At 46.6% G+C, this 26,264-nt stretch overlaps 1 protein-coding gene across 2 annotated transcripts; it reads left to right on the top strand.

Moving 5' to 3' along the window:
- Window positions 1-10,614: 10,614 nt before the first annotated feature.
- Window positions 10,615-26,014, top strand: TRA2B (transformer 2 beta homolog). Of its 2 annotated transcripts, XM_041486887.1 has the most exons (9): window positions 10,615-10,767; window positions 16,855-16,988; window positions 20,376-20,538; window positions 20,789-20,977; window positions 21,781-21,896; window positions 22,744-22,827; window positions 24,528-24,590; window positions 25,044-25,117; window positions 25,612-26,014. In XM_041486887.1, the coding sequence occupies exons 1-9, from the start codon at window positions 10,732-10,734 to the stop codon at window positions 25,620-25,622; spliced, it is 870 nt and encodes a 289-aa protein (XP_041342821.1). In that variant the 5' UTR covers window positions 10,615-10,731; the 3' UTR covers window positions 25,623-26,014. The 2 variants fall into 2 exon arrangements, with proteins under 2 accessions (XP_041342821.1, XP_041342823.1); XM_041486889.1 differs by lacking the exon at window positions 25,612-26,014 and having other exon boundaries at window positions 25,044-25,125.
- The last annotated feature ends 250 nt before the right edge of the window (window positions 26,015-26,264 follow it).

Genomic DNA, 26,264 nt, shown 5'->3' with positions numbered 1-26,264 from the left:
GGCCCCGCCGCAGCCCCCGGGCCCCGCCGCGCCCCGCCCGCCCGAGCGCCGCTACCGCAACGGGCGCGCGTCCGGGTGGTTATTCGTGTTTACGGGTAAATCCTATTAGCCGTTTAATTATGTCTTATTAGAGGATGTTTTGTACACAGAGCTGCGCCTTTGTGGGTGTATATTTACGTGGAAGGATCACCGTGGAATCGTGGAATGGTTTGGGCTGCATGGGAAAAGCCCATCTCATTCCAAACCCCTGCCACGGGCAGGGACACCTTCCACTGTCCCAGGTCGCTCCAAGCCCCGTCCAGCCCGGCCTTGAAGACGTCCAGGGTTGGGCACAGGTTGTTTCTCTAGGCAACTTGTGCCAGGACCTGACCACCCTCACAGGGAAGATTTTTTCCCTAATGTCTAATCTAAACCTACTCCTTCAATTTGAATCCATTCCCCCTTGGAATAACACGAGTGCATAATTTTATATCTGACTTTACACATATATCCCCATATACCCCTCTATCTATTCATGTATGCAGTGTGCATAAATAAAATATATCTACATTTTCTATAATAAATATATAATTTATGCCCTCTCACCCATTCCTGCCTGCTCCCCATCTGTATCCTTGGCCCCTTCTCTCCTCAATCAGTTCCTAAACATTCCAACAGGTGATAGTTCAGCCCTTGAACTACTGTACAAATAATAGTTAATGACTATCTCAAGAATGACTAATACAGCTCTACAGTTTTTTACTCCTCTTATCCCATGTGGCAATAAGAAAACTAACACTCACCTTTGAATCAGCCTTGGGACTCAAGTGGTTCAGGATTCATTTTTACAGAGCCAAAGTCCTTTAGGAATCTTCTGGATGGCTGGGTTTGTACACACTGATGTGGTTCAGGAAAACCTCCAGTTTGTATCTTCAGGGGTGTAACAGCAGCAGGTGGTTGCATGGGAGAGCTGGAATAAAAAGGTCTGGAGAAGCAGTGTGCTTAGCCCAAAACAAATGGATTAATGCCGTGTTTTCCAGTGTTTCTCTGTGTGTTTCCACCTTATTTGGCAATAGGAACAACTGCCGGATGGGGGTTGGGTGTTCGGTGTTTGGTTGTGTGGGTGTTTGGGTGCTGCTGCAAAAGGAAGGGTTCAGGTGCGTCAGTGGGACACTTAGGGACATAGTTTACAAAATCACAGAATCACTGAGGTAGGAAAACACCTCCAAGATCATCAAGTCCAATCTGTCACTGATCCTCAGTGTTGTAGGCACACAGTCTGTGGTGGTTGGGATGGGGCCCAGCCTCATCCCCAGTGGGCACAGCTGTGAGCAGCAGGTGAGCAGCACTGACAGCAATGAGCCATGGAGTGCCCAGGGGCACTGACCAACACCAAAGGGAGCAGAGGGCACACAGGGGCAGGGCATGGGGGATGAAGAGTATAAAAGGTTGTACTGTAGAGCAATAAAGAGCTGCAGATGCTTGAGGCTTTCTGAAGTGGTACATTGTTACTCAGCATGTGGAGATGCCTGAAGCTTTCTGGTGAGGTAAGGTGTTACTCTGCTTGGGCAGATGTTTAAAGCTTTCTGAATGTGTGTGGTGATACTCTGTATATCACGGTGCTCTCAACTGCAACATATGCTGTGACACCCCACCTTGTCACCCAGCCCACTGCACTGAGTGCCATGTCCAGGCATTTCTTGGACACTTCCAGGGATGGGAATTCCAAACCTCCCTGGGCAGCCCCTTCCAAGGCCTGTCCACCCTTACAGTGGAGAAATTCCTCCTGATGTCCAGCCTGAGCCTTCCCTGGCTGTTTTCCCCTTTTCCTGTCCCTGTTCCCTGGGAGCAGAGCCTGACCTCCCCCAGCTGTCCCCTCCTGTCAGGGAGTTGTGCAGAGCCAGAAGGTTCCCTTGAGCCTCCTTTTCTCCAGGCTGAGCCCCCTCCCCAGCTCCCTCAGCTTCTCCTGGTGCTCCATTCCCTTTCCCAGCTCTGTTCCCTTCCCTGGACATCTCCAGCCCCTCCATGTCCTTCCTGCATCGCTGGGCCCGGAGCTGTCCCCAGGGCTGGAGGTGCCTCACAGGTCCCAGCACAGAGGGGCAGTCACTGCCTGGGCTGCTGGACACCCCGTCCCTAATATGAGCCAGTGGTGAACATGGTGGTGCCAAGTTAATGGTTGGACTCAAAGTTAGAGAGCTTTTCCAGCCTTAACGATTCCATGATTCTATGGAACACACTGGAAGTGAACCCTGGTTTGTGGTGATGGCCTTGTGTTGGGAGAGGAGGTGGGTGGCACTGAACTCCCTCCCCTCCTGATTGCCACACTTCCAGATAAGGGAAGGGCTGGGGGATGCATTGTTTGGAATCAGTGGGCACACACTTTTCAGGAAAAATGTGGGATAAACAGGTTAGGCAGTTCATCCCACTGCACTTCCCTCTCTCTGTCTCAGCACTTAGCTGCCATCACACCCACAGACAGTCAGGACACAGGTGGTGTGTGAGGATTTTAGAGCTGGATACACAAGTGCTCAGAGGCAGATGCACCAATTCTTGGGATTTCTGCATGCAGCTGGCCTGAGGAAACTCAGGATCAGGGCACTTGGGCTGTGTGTTGGTGAGGGCAGCAGCAGGACTTGAGGAAAAGCAATATCCAGGACTTTGTGGTACTTTTATTCACCAAATCCCAGGCTGCTTTCACTTCCACTGGAACATGAAATATCCAAGCATTATTCCAACCACCCAGCTCTGAAACCCCAGCCCTGTATTGCTGCACTGTTGGCAGCCAAGCCCATCCCTGAGACAGGCTAAGGAGATTAAGAAATCTTCTCTAGATACCACAGAGAGATTTTTGTGCTCATCCAGCACAGGTCAGAAAGTTTTACTGGCACTGTCTGATCTGAACCTCTCCTGAGACAATCAGGCACAAGCATTTATTTCGTTCAGGTTAATTAAATAAAATCTATTTTAATCCACAGTTTAATTCTGCAAGCAGTGGCAATAATCATCTCAGGCAAACCTCTGCTCCAGTCTTTTAAAAAGAGAGCACTTAAATAATGCATTTAGGCTTGTGAAGTGCATGGAGGGAACAGGAGAACCCCTGAGGCCTGGGAGCACGTGGCCTCTCCAGGCTGCACCTACAATCCATGGCACATCCACATCCTGCTCACAGCCCTGCAGTGTCACTAATGGATCTTTCAATGTTCCAGAGCAGGGGTCAGGTATCCCCATAGCCCTGACGAGGCCCCACCTCATTCCCTAATTCCTGGTGGTAGGTTGTGGTCACTTTTTGAGTCTGTGGGAGCCAGAGAGCAAAAAGCTCTTTGCGCACTTGGGCTCATATCTGAAGTGCCTTCAGTCAGGTCTGTACTATGCAGCAGCCTCACGTTTCCTTTCCAGCTTCATATCAGTGTTTTATAAAATGAGCCTATTAGAACCTGTTTAATGACTTTGTGGAGGGTGCAGGAAAGCCATTTCTTGCATGTAATCCTTGTATGTATTTTTTTCCTCTCATTTCCAACCAGGACATTTGCTGTGATCTGTGATTCCTTTATGCAGGGTCTCACAGCTCACTTGTGATTCCCACAATAGCCTCAGAAGGAAAAGGTGGAACCCCCCCCTACTGAACTGAACCACCTGGATGTGGTTTGGGATTGCTGTTGGAGTGGGAGTCACACACAGGGAATTTGAATTACCTGAGAGCTGCCAGTGGTATGGATGATTGCCCTTGCTGCCAGTGGCAGCCACATGTCCACACTGCTCTCCAGGCTTGTCACTGTCACTGATGGGTGTCTGCCCTCCCAGGTATCATGGAATCATAGAATCACACAATACCCCAAGCTGGAAGGGACCCACAAGGATCATCCAGTCCAGCTCCTGGCCCTGCGCAGCACCCTGTGCATCCCTGAGAGCATTGTCCAAATGCTGCTGGAGCTCTGGCAGCCTTGGGGCTGTGCCCATTCCCTGGGGAGCCTGGGCAGTACTCCGCCACTTCTGGGGGGGAAGAACCTTTTCCTATCATCCAGCCTAAATCTCCCCCCAGTATAGCTTCCTGACATTCCTTCAGGTCCTGCATGGAGTGGTTTTGTCTTCCATTGGCCATGTCAGATCTCACTAACACTTTGTGGAGGTGCAGATAGACGGCAGTGCCTGTATGGAGACACCTCTTGAGTCCTGGCAGCTGGGAGGGCAACCAGAGCCACCCTCTCCTGATGCAACCCCACAGCAGCTTTTTGTGTTCCAGAAGCTGATCCCTATCAAGCACCATCCTGGTTGAGAAAAGCTGTTGAACATGATAGAAGGAGCAACATAGCTTTGGGAGAGTTTTATTTTCCTGATATACTGGACAAGTGCTCAGCCCTCCTGAGATGGGCTCTGCTCCTTGCTCTTTCCTTTTCCTTGGAAAAGCCTCATGTGTTTGAGAATGCCTCATTTCTGAGCAATAAGTTGTTCCTGTAACTGTTGCAGTGTGGGGTCACGGCAGGCTTGGCCATGCTGCAGTTTTGAGGATGCTCATGGCAGCTCTCCAGCAGCTCTTCCACCCACAGGACACTCCCTGTCTGCAGCTGTCACTGCCCTGGGTCCACAATACCATGTGGGATCACTGTTTAGATGCGTGCAGGGAATGCCAAAGTTTGGCAAGAGCCAACAAAATCATCATGTCATTGTGATGGATGGAGACAGACACATCACACAGGCTCTGTCAGCTTTCATTTTGGGAAACATCCCCTCTTTATTCCCTCTGAAGAGCCAGCTAAGAGGAATACCTGTGTCTACAAGACACTTCCAGAGCTGGGGAGGCAGATGAGCACTCCAGTGTCAAATTAACAGAGGAACTTCTGCAGAATTCTTCTGCAGAATTTCTGGTGAAAAATTTTGGAGAAGATTTCCAGGAAAGCTCCTGCTCCCTCTGTTGTCCTGTGGTAACACCAGCACTAGCCCTGTTTTACCAGAAAGCAGCTGTACAATCACCACAGCCACAACTGAAGCCACCTGGGAACACGGCACAGCTCAAGTGGCCTGGGCAGGAGGAGGAATTTCCCAACAGACAAGATCTATCTCACCCAACAAATATGAATTCCCAAGGCAGATATCCACAGTAGAGAGAAATCACAGCCAACTTCATAAAATGAGTATTGAGGGGCTGGTGTCAGTCCAGAGAAGGGAACAGAACAGGGGAAGAGGCTGGAGTACCAGGAAGGGCTGAGAGAGCTGGGAAAGGGGCTCAGCCTGGAGAAAAAGAGGTTTGGGGGAATCTTCTGGGTCTCCACAGCTCCCTGATGGAGGGGGGCAGCCAGGTGAGGGTCAGACTCTATTCCCAGGGACCAGTTGTGGACTCAGCAGTGTAAGGCTGATGGTTGGACTTGATTTTTCCAACCTAAATGATTCTGTTCTGCTCACTTCCCTCTGCTCTTTCTGCAGGAAGTTGAGCTGGCACTCGGGGATAAAAGTTACTCCTAGCAGGATGGTTTCTGTGATCCCCTTGCAGCAGGGAGCTGCACAGGTGCTGGGTGTGGCAGAGCTCTGGGCAGCACAGAGCCAGGAAAGGCTGCAGCAGGATGGCAGTGGAGCTCACGTGGAAAAGATGCCACACTCCACGCTCCAGGGAAAAGCTGTTTGGGAGCCTGGTCCGTCCCCCTGGGCAGCAGAGCCACCAATGTTCACTGCTGGTTCCCGAGCTGGCTCACTCCCTCCTGTGGTTCCTGTTGCTCTGGAAGCCTGTCCATGTGCTGTGTGGGTGGTGTGGGGGAAGAGAGGTGGAGAGGAGCAGGAGCTGCCAGGCTGGCTCTGCAGCTGCACACGTGTGCTGCTGGAACAAACAAACTCCTTCCCATAACTTCCACAACTGGGGCTTTTTCAGCCTGCAATTCAGTAGGCAAATGCCTACAACCCAGCTGAGCATCCCTGTTTGCCTTTTACATGGTAAACATGGCAAATATAGCAGGTGACTCATTCCATTGATCTTGAAAAGAAACTGTGCAGGTGGATTTGAGAAACTTCCAAGGTGGACTTGGAATCAGGAATTTAAGTAATACCCACCTTTGTTTTTATGTTGTTTGTTTGTTTGTTTTGGTTTGGGGTTTTTTTGTGGTTTTTTTTTTGTTTTTTTTTTTTTTTTTTTTTTTTTTTTTTTTTTTTTTTTTTGTTGAAAAAAAAACCCTGAAAAAATTAATATCAATCTCGATTAGCATGGATTAGCAGGACCTATGTAAGTACTTCAGCATTTGCTCAGCCGAGGAACAGCTGGAAAGTTTCCACCAGGAGTTGATTTGGATGTAGTCAGAGCAGCCCAGAGACCTCAACAAGGCAGGCACGAGCCAGTCTTCTCCACTTGGGATCAATTTTGGGGATTACACATAACTGGATAGGGGGAAATTGCTGTTCTGGGAGCTGTTACTGCAGCTCTGAGCCACAAATGCTTTCTGCTCATGACTTTTCACTCACTCTTTTTTCCTTATCTTTAATCTTCACTTACATGTTCTTAATCGTCACTTAATCTTTGTTCTTGCCTGACACTGACCTCCTAACGGGGGAGGTGAGGAAGGAACAGGATTAAGAGGTGAAACAACTTGGCTGCAAAGCAGCATTGCCCTTGGTAGATCTGTGTGGAGAAAAGTGCTGGTTCAGCTCCCTGTGTCTCTTTTTGCCCTTCTCCAGATCCTTTTTAAATTCCCTACGTCTCCCAGTCTGTTTGGGCTCCCTTCACTAAATCCTCAGAAAGGAGGAAGGCAAGAGGGAGCCTCCTGGCCCACCTTGACTCTAATATTCTGCCCTTTTCCCATGTTTTTTGGTCTCTTTATAAGGGAGGGACATATCATCCTGATCTCTTCAAGCTCCTTCCTGTGCATCTCGCAGCATCACACACTCTGCATAAAGAAACATATTTTACTTTGATTTGCAAATCAGCAGGTACCCAATTCCCATGTAAATACATTCACAGGATACATGTTGTTGGCAAAAGGAACTGATAACAACTGTCTCTACAGAGCACTGGGCACACAGGAACTTGCTCCTTATTTCAATATTTCAGCTGTAGCCACTACGCTGTTTCTTCTCATCCTGTCCCCGTTCCCAGGGAGCAGAGCCCGACCATCCCCAGCTGTCCCCTCCTGTCAGGGAGTTGTGCAGAGCCACAAGGTTCCCCTGAGCCTCCTTTTCTCCAAGCTGAGCCCCTTTCCAGCTCCCTCAGCCCCTCCTGGTGCCCCATTCCCTTCCCCAGCTCTGTTCCCTTCCCTGGACACCTCCAGCCCCTCCATGTCCTTCCTGAATCGCTGGGCCCGGCGCTGTCCCCAGGGCTGGAGGTGCCTCACAGGTCCCAGCACAGAGGGGCAGTCACTGCCTGGGCTGCTGGACCCACCATGGCTGGGACAGCCCAGGGGCCATTGGCCTCCTGCCCACCTGGGCACACCTGGGCTCGTGTCCAGCCGCTGTCACCAGCACCCCCAGGGCCTGTCCCAGCTTTCCAGTCACTCTGTCCCCAGCCTGCAGCTGCACAGGCTTGGTGTGTCCCAAGGGCAGGACCTGGAACCTGGTCTTGTTGACCCTCACCCCGTTGTGCTCAGCCCACAGATCCAGCCTGTCCAGATCCCTCTGGAGAGCCTTCCTGCCCTCCACACTCCCACCCAACTTGGCGTCACCTATGAACATACTGAGGGTGGCCAATCCCCTTGTCCAGATCATGGATAAAGATATTAAACAGTGCTGGGACCAACACTGAGCCCTGGGGTGCCCCAGTGGTGCCCAGCCCAAGTTGGTGTAACTCCATTCCCACCATTCCCTCTGCCCAGCCATCAGCCAGGTTTTTGCCCAGCAAACAGTGCACCCAAGGAAGCCATGATCAGCTATTTTCTCAGGGAGAATGCTGTAGGAAACAGCATCCAAGGCACAGGTGAGACTGTTAATTTAACTGCAAAAGGTGTTTCACATATTCCTTGGCAGGAATATGTCTGTGGAGACCATGGCCAGGAGGCCCCCAGATCCAGACTGACATTGCAATACAGGCTGGAAGTGGCCTAAGCAAACAGAAAAATACCTCTCCAACCCAGCTGCACTCCCTGCACAAAAGGCTGCCTCTCTGGGTGCTGCTGGGAGCAGGGAGACAATCTCCGTGGGATCATCTCACACATCTCTGTGTCACTGCTGCAGAGGCCAGGCACAGCGGGCTCAGGTGCTCCCCAAAGGTAGGGAGGCTTCCCTGACTCCTGGTTACTCACATTTAAATGTGAAGGAAAGGACCAAAGCATGCTCACATCAGCTGTTTCTTTTCCTCCATGCCCTCTTCTCCTTCTCAGAGCATTTTCGGGAGTATTGGGTGTCTGCCACTATGGGACAGGGAAGAGGCCCTCATTCCTAGGAAATCCCAGATGATTTATCCCTGCTGGTGTCCTCTTGTCCCACTGGTAAAGGGGAAGAACTTGAGGAGAGGTGGGCAATGCCTTGCCCTGCAGTGAGGGTTGTAGGCACTTCTGGGGTTTGCAGTCTCTGAGGTTCGAGCACTGCCTAGATTTGTAAATACACACCAGAGACTGGAAAACAAATGTCCATTAAACTTCCTGCAAGAAAGGCAGGAGGAGCTGAGGTCACTTGGTCTGTTCAGCCTGGAGAATGAGGGGCTGAGGGCAGAGCTCCTCAGGGGCTGCAGCTCCTGCCAAGGGGCTGCTCTGTGACCACACACAGGACCCAGGGAATGGCTGGAGCTGTGTCGGGTGAGGGTTAGACTGGATAGCAGGAAAAAGTTCTTCCTCTAGAGGGTGCTGGGTGCTGGACACTGCCCAGGCTCCCCAGGGAATGGGCACAGCCCCAAGGCTGCAGAGCTCCAGCAGCATTTGGATAATGCTGTCAGGGATGCCCAGGGTGGGATGGTTGGGGTGTCTGTGCAGGGCCAGGGGTTGGACTGGATGATTCTGTGGATCCCTTCCAGCTCAGGATCAGTGTGTCAGTAACAAGCAAAGCACTGAGATGAAACCACTGGCATAAAAACCCCCTTTGGTATTTTAAAATCAGCAAAAGCTGTGAAAATACTGTCCACCTTCCCCTTTAGCTGATAAATTCACCTTTGTGTTCTGGGGCTGGCAGGGGGAGGGAAGGCAGCCAAGCAACCTCTGGCTTGTCTCTTCTCAGGAGTGTCAGAGGTGATGGAAATGCAGCTGGGGTTCCCCCTGGGTGTCTCTGTAGTCATCACCTGGGAATGCAGGGCAAAGCCATCAGCGATTTGCTCTCTTCCCTTTGCACTTTGCCTCCAGCCTGCTCTCCCGCCATTCTCAGCTGCTACTTCTTCAATCTGTGTGGGGAATGGCACCATGAATAACACTGGCGGCCAAAAATCTCACTTGGAAGAGGTCCAAAAACCCCCTCAGAAGAGGTCCTGACCTGTTCAGGTGTCTGTCTCGCTGCTTGTTAACAGCACAATGGGGCAGGCAGGGCATTACCCCGCCCTCACTGCACGGGAAATGCATTTCAGTGAAAAAAAATACTGCTGGGATGGTTACGGAAGCATTTCTGGAGCAGGATTATGTCCTGCAGCAGCAGCTCGTGGGATAACAGGTGCACTTTCTACTTGAAAGAGGGTTGGTTTAGATTAGATATTAGGGAAAAAACGTTCCCTGTGAGGGTGCTGCGGCCCTGGCACAGGCTGCCCAGAGAAGCTGTGGCTGCCCCTGGATCCCTGGAAGTGCCCAAGGCCAGGTTGGATGGGGCTTGGAGACACCTGGGCTAGTGGAAGGTGTCCCTGCCATGGCAGGGGGTGGAAATGGATGAGCTTTAAGGTCTCTTTCAAACCAGTCAATTCTGCGACTCGCTGGGATGAGCTGAGCAGGTGCCATGTCTCCTCCTGTCTCCCAGCTCCAAGCCTTGTACGGTGTTGTGGTTTGAAAAGCACTGAAGAAGTCGGTATTTTGGTTAAACCACAGCTGTGTGTTTTAAGTCCAGGTGGTCCTCTCTGCGTGGGTGTCCTTTGCTGATCCATGCACGGCCCTGGCCCTTTGGGGCTGCCGGTGCTTTACTGGCGCTGCCTGTGACATAAAACAGATGCAATGGAGGTGTTCCTGACGCTCCTGGCTGCACATGTTTTGTGGAGAAACTGCCAAGGGCGGAGGAAAACCCGCCATTCCAGCGACACTCTGCTGCCCTCGAGCGGCTGCCTGAGAAATATCCCGCTCTTGCCTGCGCACGTGCTCTGAACTAATGCTTCAACACTCGGAAAAAGTCCCTCGCAATCACATTTTTAAACTGCTTCCGTGGCCTGGGCTGGGCGAGGGCCGCGACCTCACCTGGGGAAGGGGCGGGGCCCCACCTGAGGGCGGGGCCTCACCTGGGGGCGGAGGGGCGGAGCTTCATGAGGGCGGGGTCGTGGCTGTAGCCTCACGGCTGACGTCAGGGGTGTGGCCTCAACTCGAGAGGCGTGGCCATCGCACCCGGAACAATGAGGGCTAAGGGCGTGGGTTGGGCCAAGGGGCGTGGCCAGAGAGAGGGGGCGTGGTCTCGCCCAATGGGCGGCCTCAGGGCAGGGGCGTGGGCTCTTCCTTAAGGCGTGGTCTAAGGTTGGAGGCGTGGCCTTCCCTTCGGGACGCGGTGACGTGTGGGGCGTGGCTCCGGAGCGCGGGCGCGGCCTCCGGCTCAGGGATGTCTCCTTGGGGGCGTGTCCTGCCGAGCGCGCGCGCGCGGCCCCGCGGTCTCGTCACTTCCCGCGCGGACGGCGCTGTCGCCGAGGACGGTCGTGTCCGGTTCGGGCGGCGGCGGGAGCAGTGGGACGGGACGATGAGCGACAGCGGGGAGCAAAACTACGGCGAGCGGGTAATACACGGAGCCCGAGCACGCTGCGCGGCCGGGCCCCCCCCTCCATTCCCCACACACCCCTCCACCGCCTTCGGGTGGCGCCGGTCCCCCCGTGTCCCCCCATGTCCCCTTTTGCGGGTGGCGGAGCCTCCGCGGGAGCGGAGAGGCGGGTGAGGCGGCGCGGCGGGGTCGATGGCGGAGGGGCCGCTCCCCGCATGAGGCGCCCGGCGCCATCTTGGGCCGGGACCGCGCGCCCGGGAGGGACAAAATGGCGGCCCCGAGCCCTCAGGGGCCCCGAGCCCTCCATCCCACCCTGCGGAAGGGCACTCCTGTTACTAGCCTCTCTCCAGAGCCGCCTTGCAATCCACTCTTGATTTGCTCTCTAATTTAGACCGCTTTTCGCTCCCTCTCCCCTGTGACAATAACTGCTCCTCCGGCCTGGCGTCCAGGTGTCTCGGGCTCTCCTTTAATTTAGACTTGATAATGGAGGCAGCCCCTTGGCTTTGTGAAAGCTGCAGCAGATAGCTCCCAGGGCTCCTAGCTTCGGAAAGATCTCACTGCCCAAAAGAGTTTTTATTAATGTCGAAATGGATGACTTGCTAAGCTTCGCGTTTGTGATGCCCATCTATAATTGCTTTTTATTTACTGGGTCAGCCTTGTTTGCCTTTGATGCCTGTATTTAGGGTCACTACTGTGTTTTGGGGATTTTTTTAGCATAATTCAAATATTTTGCTGCAGCAGCGGAGGGGGTTGTGGAGGTGATAAATTCCTAAGTTTTAAACTGGAGGGGGCAAGAAACATCAGAAAATGTAGTAATTCTGAGCAATATCTTTCTTAGAGTATGGTTTTGTCTTACTAATTCACTATAAGAAGGTGTCATATGTGAGTGTTTCTACTTCAAGGTAGGTAAGATAAGAAAAAATTGGTCTCTAGGGGGCTAATGAATGGTGAAAGACAGGGATTAAGGAATAGGGTCGTGCCAGCACCACCAGTGTTTTCATTGGTATCTTCATTCACTCTGAAGATCTTTTAGTGAGGGGGTGTTTTTTGCTCAGGGTGAATTGGGTGTTAGTTTTTTTAAAGATGCTTTAGTTGTTGTGAAGGTCAGACTGGAAGCCAGTGTAGTCTTAGTAAAGTTTGCCAGGATAATCTGCGTTATATTTTCAGTCAGAAAGAGTGGAAATGATAAAGCTTCTATAGCAAAGTCTTTTTGTGTGAAACAGTCACGCAGAGTACTGGGACAGAAATGGTTGTCTGGTGCTTTATTTTATTTTTAATATAAAAAAATGTATTAAAGCATTTTTAGGCAGTCTTTGCCAGTGTCTAGAATGAATTATGTCTGAACTTTTGTGACCTTTAAATAGGTAAGTTGTTTGAAATGGTTGTGTTTGTAAAGGTGAAACCATAGAGCTACACACCTGCTATTCCAGACTGGAGCAGGGATTGCTTTTCCTTCTGCTCTTGCCAGTGTTATTTATGGGGTTTTTTTGCTTACTTAAGGCTTGTGTTTTACTGAGTCAATGACTTTTGTGCTTTTCCAAGCTGGAGTCTCTGCAGACTTGAGTTAGTGTTTGGATAAATAATCCGGAATATGGTTGCAACTGTCTTTAAACTGTCCCAAGTGCAGGCTGCCAGCAGGAATTGAGCTCCTGCTCCCTCCCGTAGTGGTGTTCCTTCAGCCAGTCAGATCTGGGAATGCAGTCAGCTGGATCTTGTTTTACTCCGTTTCCAGCTGCATTGGGTTGCAGGCCTGACTTGATTGAGCCCTCATGGCAGCTTTTGGGATGAAGAAATTCCAGGTGCTTTCGCCAGGAATGGGACTTGTTTAAGCAACAGCACGAATTTACTCTGGATTATGGCGTTTTCCAAAAGGGGGAGGAAAGATAAGAAGAAAAAATCCCCACTTGAATTCTCCTTTACAGCTTATGTTCCATAGAGGGATGAACTGAAGAAACTATAAATGGTTAAATACTGGAATATACTTGAGATGCTGTTGTTATGCTGCAATACCATGGTTTTCCAACTTAATTTTGTTTTCACTGAAATTGTTCTCACTGAAGCACATGGGATTCAGGCATGGAGGGGTTGGAAAAAGACGAGTTAAAGGCCAAATTAATGACTCCTACCCTGTGAATTAGTTAATTATGATAGTGATGGTGTGGTATGTGGTCAGAAGCTGTTCAATATCCAAGTCAGGGTGGGGGGTTTTGTTTGTTTGGGTTTTTTTATGTGTAAAAGCCCAGTTTACAGATCACTGACAGGGTATTTAATGCATTTATTTTCAAAAAAGAGTGACTTTTTTTATTACTAAACTGTGTGAGAAGGAGGTCTGAGGAAGCAATTTGAGGTTCGAGATGAGCTGATCACTCAGTGCCACCAAAGAGATGGACCATGCCCTGTGTTCCTCCCTCACCAGCTGGCACTTGATGGGACCTCTTGGGGAGCTCATTCAGTGCCCAAACCTGTCAGAAGATAATTTGGGTTTTGCTGGTGGATTAATTTCCTTCCAGCTTGGGCACTGGAGGAGCCCGCAGAGGCGGTGGGAGGAAGCTGTGGCCTGATTTTTCAGAACATACTGTGTTCTTTCTGTGGAGTTTGGAAACCTGTGGGAAGGGATGGTTCTGCTCTCCCTCCAGTGAATGCCCAGCTCCCCCAGCAGTGATCCCTTGTCCCTCAGGGGAAGGGAGGCAGCTTCCATAATGGAGAGGTTGGGGAATGTGGAGTCAGCACAGTGACATCTTGAATAAAGAGGCTGCAGATCTGATAGTGTCATGTGAGGCTGCACCTTTCCTTAGGGAAACAAGTGGAAATTCATAATTTCATAGAAATAATGATCATAAAACCTTAAGAGCTTTATTTCTCTGTATCTTACATTACTGACTGAAATCTGTAACTCCCATTCCTGTGAGGAAAACCTGGATCTCAGAAATCCAAATAACTCTGGCCATCATCTACTTTCCAGCTGCTTCTGTCCATGGAAACCTTTCCTACCTACTGCCCCCCAGACAATCCAGCTTTGGGACATTCCCTGCTCAGAGTACCTGGCTGGAAGGCTCTTTGTGACTGTGCTTAGAGCTGTTAAAATCATCCCAGCACTCGGTTTGAAATGTGCTCCAGGTCTGGAATGAACCATTTGGAATCCACAAGCCTGGACTTCAGGGCTTCCACATGCATTCCAGAAGTGCCTGATGAAGGGAAGGAACTGTTGGTAAAGACCAAGGGATGTCAGGAGGGAGGTTAAATTCACACTTGACAAACTTAAGGTTGGGGGGGAAAAATGGTTATTATTTAGTAAATACCAGCGTGGATCTGCTGACCAGCAGTGCTGGAATATAGACAGGGTAAAGAAGGTTGTTTCTTCCCTCTTTTCCAGTGCCATGCCAGGATGACTCTTGGGCGTTTTTCAGTAACTTAAAATTCACAGAGTGAAAGAGCAAAGAGTAGGAAAAGAAAATACAAAGAACAACAAAAAAAAAAGATGGGAGAAACAAGCTGTGGGAGTGACTGATGTGAACCCTCAAGGGTGTAAAATAAATTTGCAGTGCTGCAGGCCCCTGGTACTTGGAATTTTGGATAGGGAGGATTTCCTGGGGCATAGGGTGGAAAAGGGGCAACGTGGTAATTTTGGAGGTTATTACCAGTCCTGGTGATTTCCAGAGCAGGTGAGGTGCATTGAATTCCTTTAAGGCTGCCATAAAGAAGTGCAATAATCCTGTAAAATTGGTGGATTGAAGGATGACTGGGGGAGAAAAGCGGATTTTTAAAGACTGGGAAATGTGAAATGCAAAGCAGTTGAATGAAAATAGACCAGCTGTTAAATTGTTTTGATTTTGGTAGGTAGTTGTCTTTAAGACATTTTCTTCCTGCTCTGCTCCTCAGTGTCCAGATTCCATATCAACCATAACATAATACATCAGAGATTGCCTGAAAAATGTACCAAATATATGAAGACTTGCCTGTTCTCTACTCATTTCTTCAAAGCTTTTTGACTTTTAAAAAGTTCTGAAAAAGGGTTTGGGGTGTGTTTGTGGGCAAAATCCTCCCAACTGCTTCCCTCCGATCCTGCATTTCTCCTTTTTTTTCTGGTCTCCACCTGTATTTGGACACAGTTCCTTCTATTTAGCCCAGATTATCTTTTGTGAATTGAAGCATTTTTCCTCAGGTGAAAAGCAGCTTTGGTTTGGGTTTTAGTCTTTCTTCAATCTTGCTTTCTCTAACTTTGTTAAAGAGCTATGGCTCTTTATGGCAAAATTAATATATTAACTCAGAACTCATCTCTGTGGAGTGTTTTCTTTGGAAGGTAATAATGGATTTAGGTTAAATTAGTTAATTGTAACCTAAATTGTTCCTAAATACTCCCCCTTACCCTTTTCAGTGTTAGTACCTGGGAAGATGTAGTTAGAACAAAACCTTAATCATCTGTATGAAGAATACAGCCTTGGCCAACTTTGTGTTATTTCTGTTGCTCTTGGGATTAATTGCAAACTTGCTTTGTCCTGTGCATCATGTTTCTTTCCCCCGTATGGTAGGGAATTGTAAAATGGTAACATTTGGTTGGAGATGTATGGAAGTGATTGAAGCGTGTGAATTTTGGGTTAGCAAATGAATTTCTGAATGCTTAGTACAGAATTCCCATTAAGTTAGTGTTCAGGTTTAAGAGATGTTAGAAAGATAAAACAGGGGATTTTTGAAAAAAATCTGGTACCCAGTGTCATTGGTGAGCTTTCTTCATCAGAATTTATACTAAATTTAGAAAGAAGTATAATTCTGCTGAATTTTAAGTTTTCTCTTATATCTTGAAATTAAGAATACTTTCTACTCGTGTGTTCAGGTGTTTAAGGCATATTATTAAAGCCGAGAATTATACTGATTTAAAAATAAGAATACATAAGTTGAAAGTGCTAATTAGGTCATGTCACTGCTAGAGGAGATTGCCAGTAAATAAGAGAGTAAATAAGAGCAGGTGGGGTGTTGGTCTAGAGCAGTTTGGAGTGTGGGGCTCCAGTGCCGTTCTGGGCAGTGGGGAATGCAGATTTCTGTGGAAACACAAAGCCTGCACATGTAATCCCACTTGTGCAGGCAGCTGGGGGGGTGTGCTCCTAAACCTTCACATCAGGGCTGCCAAACTGCAGAAGGGGCTCAAAATTCAGATAATTGGAGTTCATGGAAGGACGACAGTGCTGTGCTTTCTGCATTCAAAAGCACATCCGTCAGTGGCCGCAGCAGGACCTCACTGGAGTCACTCCTTGGTGATTTTGTCTCAGTGCGTGGCTGATAGTCAAAATTATTTTGAGTTTCCTGATGCTACAATTCCTTAGCAGGTACTCACTTGATCCAGTTGCAATTGCTGTTAAATACAGGCATAAATAGTAAATTCAGCTACTTAGGGCTAAGTTAAACATGAGTTAACTGAACCTGTTGATAAAATTGTAGGGTTTGGTAGATTCAATTCTTGAACTGCATTTATAGTAAAAGTCCACAACACTTTTTTTTTTCTAGTTTCAGTTTTGGCACTAGATTTTATCCTGGAGTTCTTAAATATTCTTCATCCTGTTCTTTTTCTATTAAGGTTAATGTTGAAGAAGGAAAATGCGGAAGTCGCCATTTGACAAGTTTTATAAATGAGAATTATTTGAAGCTCAGGAATAAGTGAAGCTGAAATTTGAAAAAAAAGAAAGTGAATGCATGCTAATTATCAGACCAGAAGTCCCACTTGTAGAATATTGAGCAATTTGTGTGAAGTGGGGAAGATGAAAGAAGTCAGAATTTGAAACGGAAGAATGAAGAAAAGGAATAAAAATGAAGTTAAGATAAGAAGTAATCTGGAATCTGAAAGCACTACGCTAAGTAATTACTAGTCTGTTTATGTGTCCCTGTATATTTTGCTAAACATGCATGCATTATCTGTTTAATAGCAAAAGTACATGCAGGGTAAAGAAGTGTCTACCAGGGAAAAAAAACTCCTTAAAAATCTAGGCAGTGCTAATGCCAACTGCCCGGACACATAGCTATGAATATTTACCATTTATTTCACTGGAGCTTGTTTACAGCCCGTAGGTGAACAAGGAATTGTGTACAAATTAGGCTTTCAATATCTGCGTGCAGGAATCCCGTTCTGCTTCCAGAAGCGGAAGTGCTCATGGGTCTGGCAAGTCGGGGAGACACACCCCTGCAAGATCTCGCTCTAAGGAGGATTCCAGGCGCTCCAGGTCAAAATCTAGATCCAGGTCTGAATCCAGGTGAGTTTGCTTCTTTTACCTCTTCCTCCTCCTCACAAGTCAGATGATTGTCAGAGGTGGCCCAGCTTAGCCAGTTCTGTTTCCGGAGTTAGTGGATCTTCCGTGGACTTGGAGTACAAAGGGGCGTGTGTGGTTTCAGGATTGGGAAAGCCTAATTATATCCATTCAGATATTTTTGCTGCTTCTTCCAACAGTTAAATCAGTTATGTACGTTTGTATCCTTGCTGATACACTTTGGAAGTGCCTGCCTTTTATCTCTTGGAATACTGACTTGTGTCTGAGAGTAGAGTACTAGGAGCTCTAGATCTTAGGGTTTTTGTGCATTAACAGAGTTTGGTGCATCAGCAGATTTCCCATTTTAAGGCACATTCGTGTATTATGTTTCTTCAGTGGAAGCAGTGATGCTCCTGGAGTAGTGGAAAGAAGCAGTAGAGGTAAATGTGAATTTCACAGTCACAGAAATTCACAGTGAATTCTCACAGACATTTTAAATACCTTTAACTTGAAAATTAACAGGGTAGGAAGTTTTGAATATTAGACAGCACTGCAAGCTCTCCAGAAAAGTTGTGGAGAACTTGCTTATTGCATTTGTCATGTGGCAGCACAAACATCCACGTGCCTATTGCACTGTATTACCTCTCCTGATACTCACCTGCCAAAACAGGCACCTGCCCTGTGTGCAGGCTCAGAATCCCTCTAAAAAGAGTAGATAGTTGACTGCTGATTACAGAAATTGATGTGTTGATCATTTCTTTACTCATTTGTAGGCATTCAGGCTAAAAAAAGTGAGGTTTCAGCAGTGTGGTTTTCAGGTGAGCTGTTCACAACACACTTTTAATGTGAACAAGCGTTGGATTGCCAAAGCCTGGGAGGCAGGCTGAAGGAAGATACTGTGCTGTCAGCAATCACCCAGGGTTGAAAACATAATCAAACAGTGTGCTAAATACTGCAAGATCAAACAGAGGCTTTTGTGAAAAGGAATGTAATTGGGAAGTTTTGACAGCAGAAGAATGAGGTTTTTTGCTTAATTCAGGCACAGTCAGAAGTGTCATATCATGCACTCGGCAGTCCCTGTAATGTAAGAAGAAATGTGTCAAATAAAAGGAATAAATACTTGTTAGAGTTAATACCATTAGTAAGTGGAATGGGAGTGACCTGGGGAGTGCCAGCAGTGAGAGATGATGGGGCAGCTCAGGAAGGGCCCAGTCCCAGATCCTGCTCAGGGCTCTGGGCTCAGACCCTCCTGTCAGGGCTTTATCCAGTTGGGGTTTGAAAATCTATGGGGAGGGAAGCTGCAAAGCACCTTTGGGGAACCTTTTAATATTACAACAGCAGAGTCAGGACACTTGCCCAGGATATTCTTCTGCCCTTTAATCCATGGGACTCCAGGGATTCCATACTCCTTAAAACATTTCCCACTTGCAGAATAACCACTGAGTAAAGATGCAGTCAGAGGTGGTACTCAGTTCTGAGGAAGGAAATACAAGATATGGAATTTATGAGAGACCTGGCAAATCTTTTGCAATAAACAGTGTTTAAGTAATACCCTGGCAACTGGCTTTTATTGACCAAAAATTAGAAGTTTATAACTACCATGGCTTCCTGAGCATTTAACAGCTGTCTTGAAGATGCCTGTGGCTGGAAATAATGGAATTATGTGCCAGACTTAGTGCTGATTAGTAGATTTGGACAGAATTGTGTCGAGGCACATATTTAGAAACAACATACTTTAATCTCTGTTTAGTGCTGTCACACATTGAGATGTGGTCATGGGCAGATCTTTGAACTCTGGCTTTCCCCAGTGAAATAACCCTGTGATAACTTCTATATTTCTTGGTAGTTTCTGTTGCAAATGTATTTTCGAGTTACCAGCTTTATAAATTAAACTTTGATTTGGGAACCAACCTGTGTCCTGGTGTTTTTATCAGTTGGGGTGTGGATGTACTTGATTTTAAAGTCTACTTTTATTGATGTTTGTAGCTCCTATCTTAGGCTGATACCATTCTGGTACCTGGAATATCAGTTCTGTGTTTCCTTTAATTTTTTTTTTCTCGTATCAGTGGCTGAAATGTGGCTGTGTGCATGTGTGGAGCTTCTTTTTTTTTTTGTTATTGATATTATAATTTCTCTCTTTTTTTACTGTTTTCCCAGCTTCAGGGAAGTTCTCTCTTTTTCTTTTTTTAAAAATTTTGTTGCCAAAAATAATGTTTTCTTTATAAATACGTAGTGAGAAGTGCTGTAATGGACATGCTGAATTAATTTCTCCTGGACATCAATATGCAGTTTAAGTTGAGCTTCCCTGGCTGTCTCCTGATGAGGTTGGAGGTGTTTTTTGAGGAGATAGTTTGGACAGTTTGACTGCCTTGTGACACTTGGTGAGAAATCCTGGAAGAAGCTGTTAAATGCTCAGGAGTAAAAGCAGTTCAGGTTCAGAGCTTCCCTCACACCAGTGGGGTGGTGCTGCTGTGGAATTAGAGGAAGGGGACATACAAGACACAAGAGCCTGAAAATCAGGAATTTGTGACTCAGATCCATTGACTGTTACACTGTTTATTGCACTTCTTAGCCTTGAGGGGTTTTTCTTTGGAGTGGTGTGGAGTGCAGGTTATTCAGTGCAGCCATCAGCAGACCAAGATCAGGTGTAGTAGCCCCATGTGAGTGCCCAGCTTCTGTAGGATTGGCTGTGTTGGGAGGGGTGAGGCTTTGGGAGAAGGAATTGAAGAGTTTCAGACCCTCATGTCCACAGAGTTTGTGACATAAGAACATATTTTTGGGGAAAAAGAATTAGTGAGCAGTTGCACCTTTGCATAAATGCACTTAAGAGTGTGAACATGTAAATATTCATGGACAAACAGTGCCAAATAACTGCTGAAATACCATCATGTAAATGAGCCAGCTCAGGATTGATTTCTTCAGGTTGTGTTCAGCTCTGTTTCGGGGACATTTGCTTTTCAGTGTCACCCAAGGCAGCACAAAGAGAGTGCCCCCCTTAGTGGTGCATGCCTTGTGTTAAGGCATATTTACTGTTCCCTTCGTCTGATACATGTGAAAAGAAAGCCACCCTACTTGTTTTTACCTAAACACTGAATATTCTAAGCACTAGTGTGTCACACCCAGATAGCTTTGTTGAAGGAAGAGCTGACTGTGATCAAGTGCAAGTTCCTGGACTGCAGCAGGAATGCCCTGAGACTATCTGCAGTAATCTGATAGTAAAGATTTAGCACACAGTCCTTGACAGTAGTGAGTAAATGGATTATAGCTGAGGTATGTGGTACTGCAGGATTTTGCAAAACAATTATTTGAGTTTTTTGTGATTGTCTGATGGATTTTTGAAATGTTGAACACCCCAACAAGCCCAGCACTGTACCTTTCTCTTTTTTCCCTCAGGTCTAGATCAAGGAGGAGTTCCCGCAGACACTACACCAGGTCCCGCTCCCGTTCCCGCTCCCACAGGAGATCCAGAAGCAGGTCGTACAGTCGGGACTACCGGCGACGGCACAGTCACAGCCATTCCCCCATGTCTACTCGCAGACGTCACATTGGGAACAGGGTACGTGTGTGAGGGATGAGTCATGGTCCTGTATGCATCCTGCAGTCAGTCTGTGCTCTGAGAAACAGAGGGGTTTTGTGAAAGGCTTGTGCTCCTGTACGTTTAAGTTATTACTCTCTGTTAGCAGGTAACCCAAATCTCAGCCCCACTTTTGTTGTTCTTCTTGAAGCCCTGACAGTCACAACTTGAGAAATACGTTGCACTGCAAATAAACCAAATTTAATTTTAATATCATTGTCCTTTCCTTTAGGCAAATCCTGATCCAAACTGTTGTCTCGGAGTGTTTGGGCTGAGTCTGTACACTACAGAACGAGACCTGCGAGAGGTTTTCTCCAAGTATGGGCCCATTGCCGACGTTTCCATCGTGTACGATCAGCAGTCGCGGCGCTCCCGAGGGTTCGCGTTTGTCTACTTCGAGAACGTCGAGGATGCCAAGGAAGTAGGTTGGGGTACACAGTGCTGGGCTCTGAGCTCCTGGGGTGTGTGTTCTGTCACAGGGTATAGCCAAGGGAAACTCGTGGCCTGAAAAATACTTGGAATTTTGTAATCATGGAATTTGGGCTTACTAGTGCTGCAGAATGGATTGGGATTTCTGTGGTCACCCAAGCAGAGAACCCTACACTCATACCAGTCCTTGTAAAGCTGCCCTTTATGGGCTGGAACAAGGCTTATATTCTGCATAAACTCCACTCCAGAAAATCTCCAGTCTTGTCCACATCTGGCTTGAAGTCTTGCATTTTAGGTTGGAGCTTGATGTGTAGGTCCTGCTATGTAGCAGACAAAAAAAAAATCAAAGCATAATTTGTTCTGTTTTTTTACCTTTTATTTGTGACTCTGATACTATATTCAAGGTTATGGTAGTTTGAAGGATGTATTTGAATACCTTAGTGATGTTATTTTAACCTGTGTTTTATGTTGTGTGATGAAGTAGTTACATTTCCCTACATCCGCATGTTCAAAGGTTGCTCTTAATCATGTCAGAGGCACTGAAACAATTGCTCAGTGATGTTCCTTTCAGGATTCTAATGCCACAGAAATCACATTTTCAGTGGTTACTGGCGCTTAAGTCCAGCTGACCTATAGAGTATCTTACACAGTACATTCACTGCAAGATGTGACACTCAGACCTGCCTCCAAACTGAGCTGTGTTTTAGGACCTTTTAACACTTGAAGCAGTGGTTAGAAATTCATGTTGTTGCTGAAGTTCATACTTACAGCTGATGCTCTTCCGTCACTCCTTAGGCAAAGGAACGTGCCAATGGTATGGAGCTGGATGGAAGAAGGATCCGAGTAGACTTTTCCATAACAAAGAGACCTCACACACCTACCCCTGGAATCTATATGGGAAGACCCACTTAGTAAGTTTTATCCATAGTTTGGTTGGGTTTTTTCCCCCCCAGCCAGTAAAGGATAGGATTCATTATTTTGTAAAATCTCCTGTTTCTCCTCTGAGAGACCTGATCCTGAGTGGTTTTCCTGGTTTTTTGGGCTTACACATTAATGCACCAGTTGTGTTTCCTTGTTCGTGGCTCCTGTGCTGTACACCGAAAACACTAGACATGAGCATCAGTAGTAATGCTTGTGTCAACAGGAAGACATTTTGACTATTTCTAAATTATTTTAAGTAGTTTTCCTGTGTACCTTCAAATATTCATGTCCTTTGCAAGCTCAGGTTTTGAAGAGTAAATGAAAAAGTGCTGGTCAAGGAGCTGGGTGGATCAGCTAGCATTAAGGCTTAGCAGTTTACTGTGTTCACACACTGCACTTTTGACTTCATGTTGCCAACAGTGTCAGTTGTTTTCCCAAGTCATTCCCCTGTTCATTTCCCAAGACTTTCAGCTTACTGATGGTTCTGGTGATGTTAAGACTACAGGTTTCTGATTTTTTTTTTAGTCAGTTGATTGAGCAGGAGCTTTTTCAGAGTTAAAAGGTGATGAAGACGTGTCTCATAATGGAATTCCTCTTGTGCCTGTGATGCCAAAAGGTTGAGAAAAACAAGTGAAAGTTCAAGCATTTTAAAAAGCAGTTATTTAAGTAGTCCTGTTCCCACCTGCACTGATGGGAAAACAGGAGTGCTCACAATCTTCCAATTGTAAGGATGGGACCTAATAATACAATCTAGTTTAAATAGTGTAAATTTACGAGACTGCAGACAAAGTTAGAGTTTTGTATCTTAGTGAATGCAATTTCCTTCACTCCCTGCAGTGGCAGCTCACGGCGACGAGATTACTATGACAGAGGCTATGACAGAGGCTACGATGACCGTGACTATTACAGCAGGTCATACAGGTGAGCATATTTGGAATATTTTGCTGCTTTCTAAACTCTTTCTCATCTGCCTGTGTAAGCACTAGGCAGTTCATCCTACATATCTATTCCAGAATATTTTTGCACTCACTGTCATTCTAGAATCTTCCTGTGAAATCTCCACCAAAATGATTGCTCAGTACAAATCAAATTGGTTGGATTGAGAAATACTTGATGGTGTTTGACCTGTGGCCTAGCTTAGTCCAAAATGTTTTCTCAATCTGCACTAAGTTTTGAAGAACAAAGTGTGTTCTTTGCATTTTCATTTTAGAATCTTTAGTTGGTTCATCTGTTAGCATTGAAATGGAGCAGATTAGTATTTGAGTTGGTATTACAGTGTCAACTTATATTTTGAGCACAGTGTAGTAGATAAAAAGTGGGAAATTTCTGTGGTCCCCGGTATCTCCTGCTGATAATTATGACACCTCAGATGTTGCCAAAAATAAGGAATTGTGGATTGGATGTCTGCATTAAAAGGCTTTTTTAACATCCATTGTCAGGTTGGATGTGTGTGTAATCATGATTGGTTTTGATGATAGCATTTTCCAGCAAAATCCTCACAATTTCTGGGACACTGTTAAGATGAACACGAAAGAAGAGTTGATTTTTTTCTGTCTGCACTACCAAACATTCCTGCAGTTGCTGTGTTAAAGTTGTGGTGTGGGCCCAAGTCTTCAGTGCTTCAGTGGTGCCTTTTCATTCTGGCAGGGGTTTGTGGATGTTACCAGAAGCTGTGATTGGGTCAGGAGAAAGCCAGTGAGTGACCTGCTCTAGTGGGAGGTGTCCCTGCCTGTGGCAGGGGTGTGCCTCTGGATGGTGTTTAAGGTCTCTTCCAGCCCAAACCGTTCTGGGATTCTGTGAATAAATATGGAGCCACAAATGCCTTGTGTGTGGCTACTTGAAAAATGTCATGGTGCTACTTTCCCCTCCTACAGACAGGGGTTGGTTGAGGAAGAGAGAAGTGTTGCTATGTTGTGAGGGCTTCCCTGAGGAAGGAAAAGTTGGAATTGTTCAAGATGCAGTGGAGCGTTGCATACCCCACCCTACGAATTCCATTTGTAACAATTCCTTTGCATTCCCTGCCCTCTGTGAAAATAATGCCCTAAGGGAAACGCAGTGTCAGATGGGAATTGTCCTGTTAAGACTTCAGTTTCTCCTTGTTGCTTTGGGAGGCTTAATTTTGCCTGAAAAACTGTCTGTAAATAAGAGAATAAACTTCAAAAAAGCAATCCCCCAAAAACAACTGAGGAAGACTGGAAACTTGATTTAGTCTCTTGGCCAAGCTTTGCTCATCTGAATCTGAAGAGGTTCCATTCCAGCCACTCAATATTAATGCTATAAGGTGTTGTTTTTGTTCTCCATAACAAGTTACATCACAGTTCTTGTTTAAATGTGACTCTAAAGTGTTAAAATGTCAGGATAGGAGGGTTTTCCCTGCCTCCACCTTGAAATCAATGTTTTTCATGAGTTGGTCTTGCTACTCAAAAATAATAAGTGAAAGGGTTTTCCTTGAGTAGGTATGTGTTTAAAAATCAGTGTTAAATTAAGTAATTCAGCATCACCCAGTGTAGGAACTAATGTTGTCTTCATGTCATTTTCTTACTCTGATGATGGGGGAGTTTTGTACAGTGAACTTTTTATTTTTTAAATTCCTAAAAGTTGTTCTGCTTTTGTTCTCACAGAGGAGGAGGTGGCGGCGGTGGAGGAGGCTGGAGAGCTGTTCAGGACAGGGATCAGTTTTACAGGTGTGTACTGGATTAGTGGAACTAGGCAAGGAAACACAAAAGTTGGGAGTGCCTGGACTGGAGAGGTTTGGGGGTGTCTGGCTATAGCACTGACTGTAAGTCAAGAACATCTTCACCTTGGACAAGCAATTCAGATTGAAAGTGAAGGTGGATTTGGCTTACCCTGCTTGTGTGGGATGCTCCTGGCTTCAGACTAAATTCACATGAAAGCAGATTGTGAGTGCAAGAGCTTGTATTTGTTGTGTTAGTCAAAAATAATACTGGTAACAAAAAGGAGAATTCAGATCTTTGCTTTGTTACCCAGTAGAAACATTGGTTGGGTCTCCCATGCTCGTTAGCTTTCCCAAGTGCATTCCTGAGACCACGATGGGCTTAGAGCTACCCACATAAAGCTGCTGCCACTCACCTGTGCAGGTTTTAACAAAGGGATTGTTTGTGTCACCCCTGTCACAGGAGGAGGTCACCGTCCCCGTACTACAGCCGAGGGGGCTACAGATCCCGGTCCAGATCCCGGTCCTACTCACCTCGTAAGTAGCCATGGACTCAGGGAATGCTTTGGGTTGGGAGGGGCCTTAACACTTGTCCCATTCCACCCCCTGCCATGGGCAGGGACACCTTCCATAGACCAGGTTGCTCCAAGTCCCATTCAACCTTACCATACCTGGGCCTAGCCCGGTCACAGTTCACGTTTCAAAAGTAAACTTCCCGTTCCTTGAACTTCTCTTGAGCTTCTGTGTCCACTAAGATTGACTTTGGTGTGGATATTTTATTGAGCCACAGCTCCTTTAATGCTTCATTGAGAAGCCTTGAGGACAGAGTAAATACTTAGGAAAAACCAAGTGAGATAACAGCCCTTGTTTTGAGTCTGAGATCCTGTTTCTTCCTCCAGAACTCTGTTAAAACAGGAGTTTGGGAGTTTGGTTACCTCTAGGACATCTGATAGAAGTTTGAGGAGAGGCAGTGGATTTAGCCAGAAATCTCTGAATCAATGAAGTCTGACTGCTGGGTTTTTGTCTTTCAGGTCGCTATTAAAGCATGACACATAGAGGAATTTCTAGCTACAGCCTTTGAGTTGAAATGGCGAGTTTGTGGACAATATTTTTTTATTGTCTCTTCTGTTTAACCAAGTGACAGTGCCTAGTGAATTAGGTGACTTTTACACCTTTTATGAAGACAACTTCTGTGGTGTTCAGTGCTGTTTCATTCTGCATATTTGTGTAGTTTGGTGCTTTGTTTCCAGTTGTGTTTTGACAGGAGTATGTTTTGCATGTATTTTTTTAGTCTCCATTTTGACTCCTGAAAGGTTTCTATTGTAAAGACAAAAACTGTTCAGTAAGTTTTTTCTACTGATTCCAAGTTATTCCCAAGATCCAAACCTGTGTAAAATGCTTTCCGAAAGTGAGAAAATAAAATAAAAAGAAGTTTGTTTTTTTCTTTTCCTCCTTATTTTTGCCAAGAAAACAAAAGCGTGGAGGTAATCTCAGGGCAAGTACCATCCACTCCTTCCAGGAAGAACCAGTCTTTTTGTGTCCCACAAGTAACTTGCACCTGAGGTGCTTCTCAAGTCCATTTCTCACTTGTGAAATCAGCACTGAGTCCCTCATTTGGGTGTTCAGCTGTCGTCTCTTGTATTTAAAAGCTTTTGGGCCAACACTTCATGTGTATCTGTCATAC

Source organism: Pyrgilauda ruficollis, unplaced genomic scaffold, assembly GCF_017590135.1.
Source record: "Pyrgilauda ruficollis isolate IOZ18807 unplaced genomic scaffold, ASM1759013v1 scaffold79, whole genome shotgun sequence".
Classification (NCBI taxonomy): domain Eukaryota; kingdom Metazoa; phylum Chordata; class Aves; order Passeriformes; family Passeridae; genus Pyrgilauda; species Pyrgilauda ruficollis.
The sequence above is the reverse complement of the archived record's forward strand: the minus strand, read 5'-3'. Positions and strand labels throughout refer to the sequence as shown.

Bases quoted from the DNA above. Each gene is read 5' to 3' on its own strand.
- TRA2B (XM_041486887.1), top strand. From the start codon at position 10,732: ATGAGCGACAGCGGGGAGCAAAACTACGGCGAGCGG. The intron at 20,539-20,788 runs GTACGTGTGTGA...CCTTTCCTTTAG, and splicing joins GACGTCACATTGGGAACAGG to GCAAATCCTGATCCAAACTG. The intron at 21,897-22,743 runs GTAAGTTTTATC...CACTCCCTGCAG, and splicing joins TATATGGGAAGACCCACTTA to TGGCAGCTCACGGCGACGAG.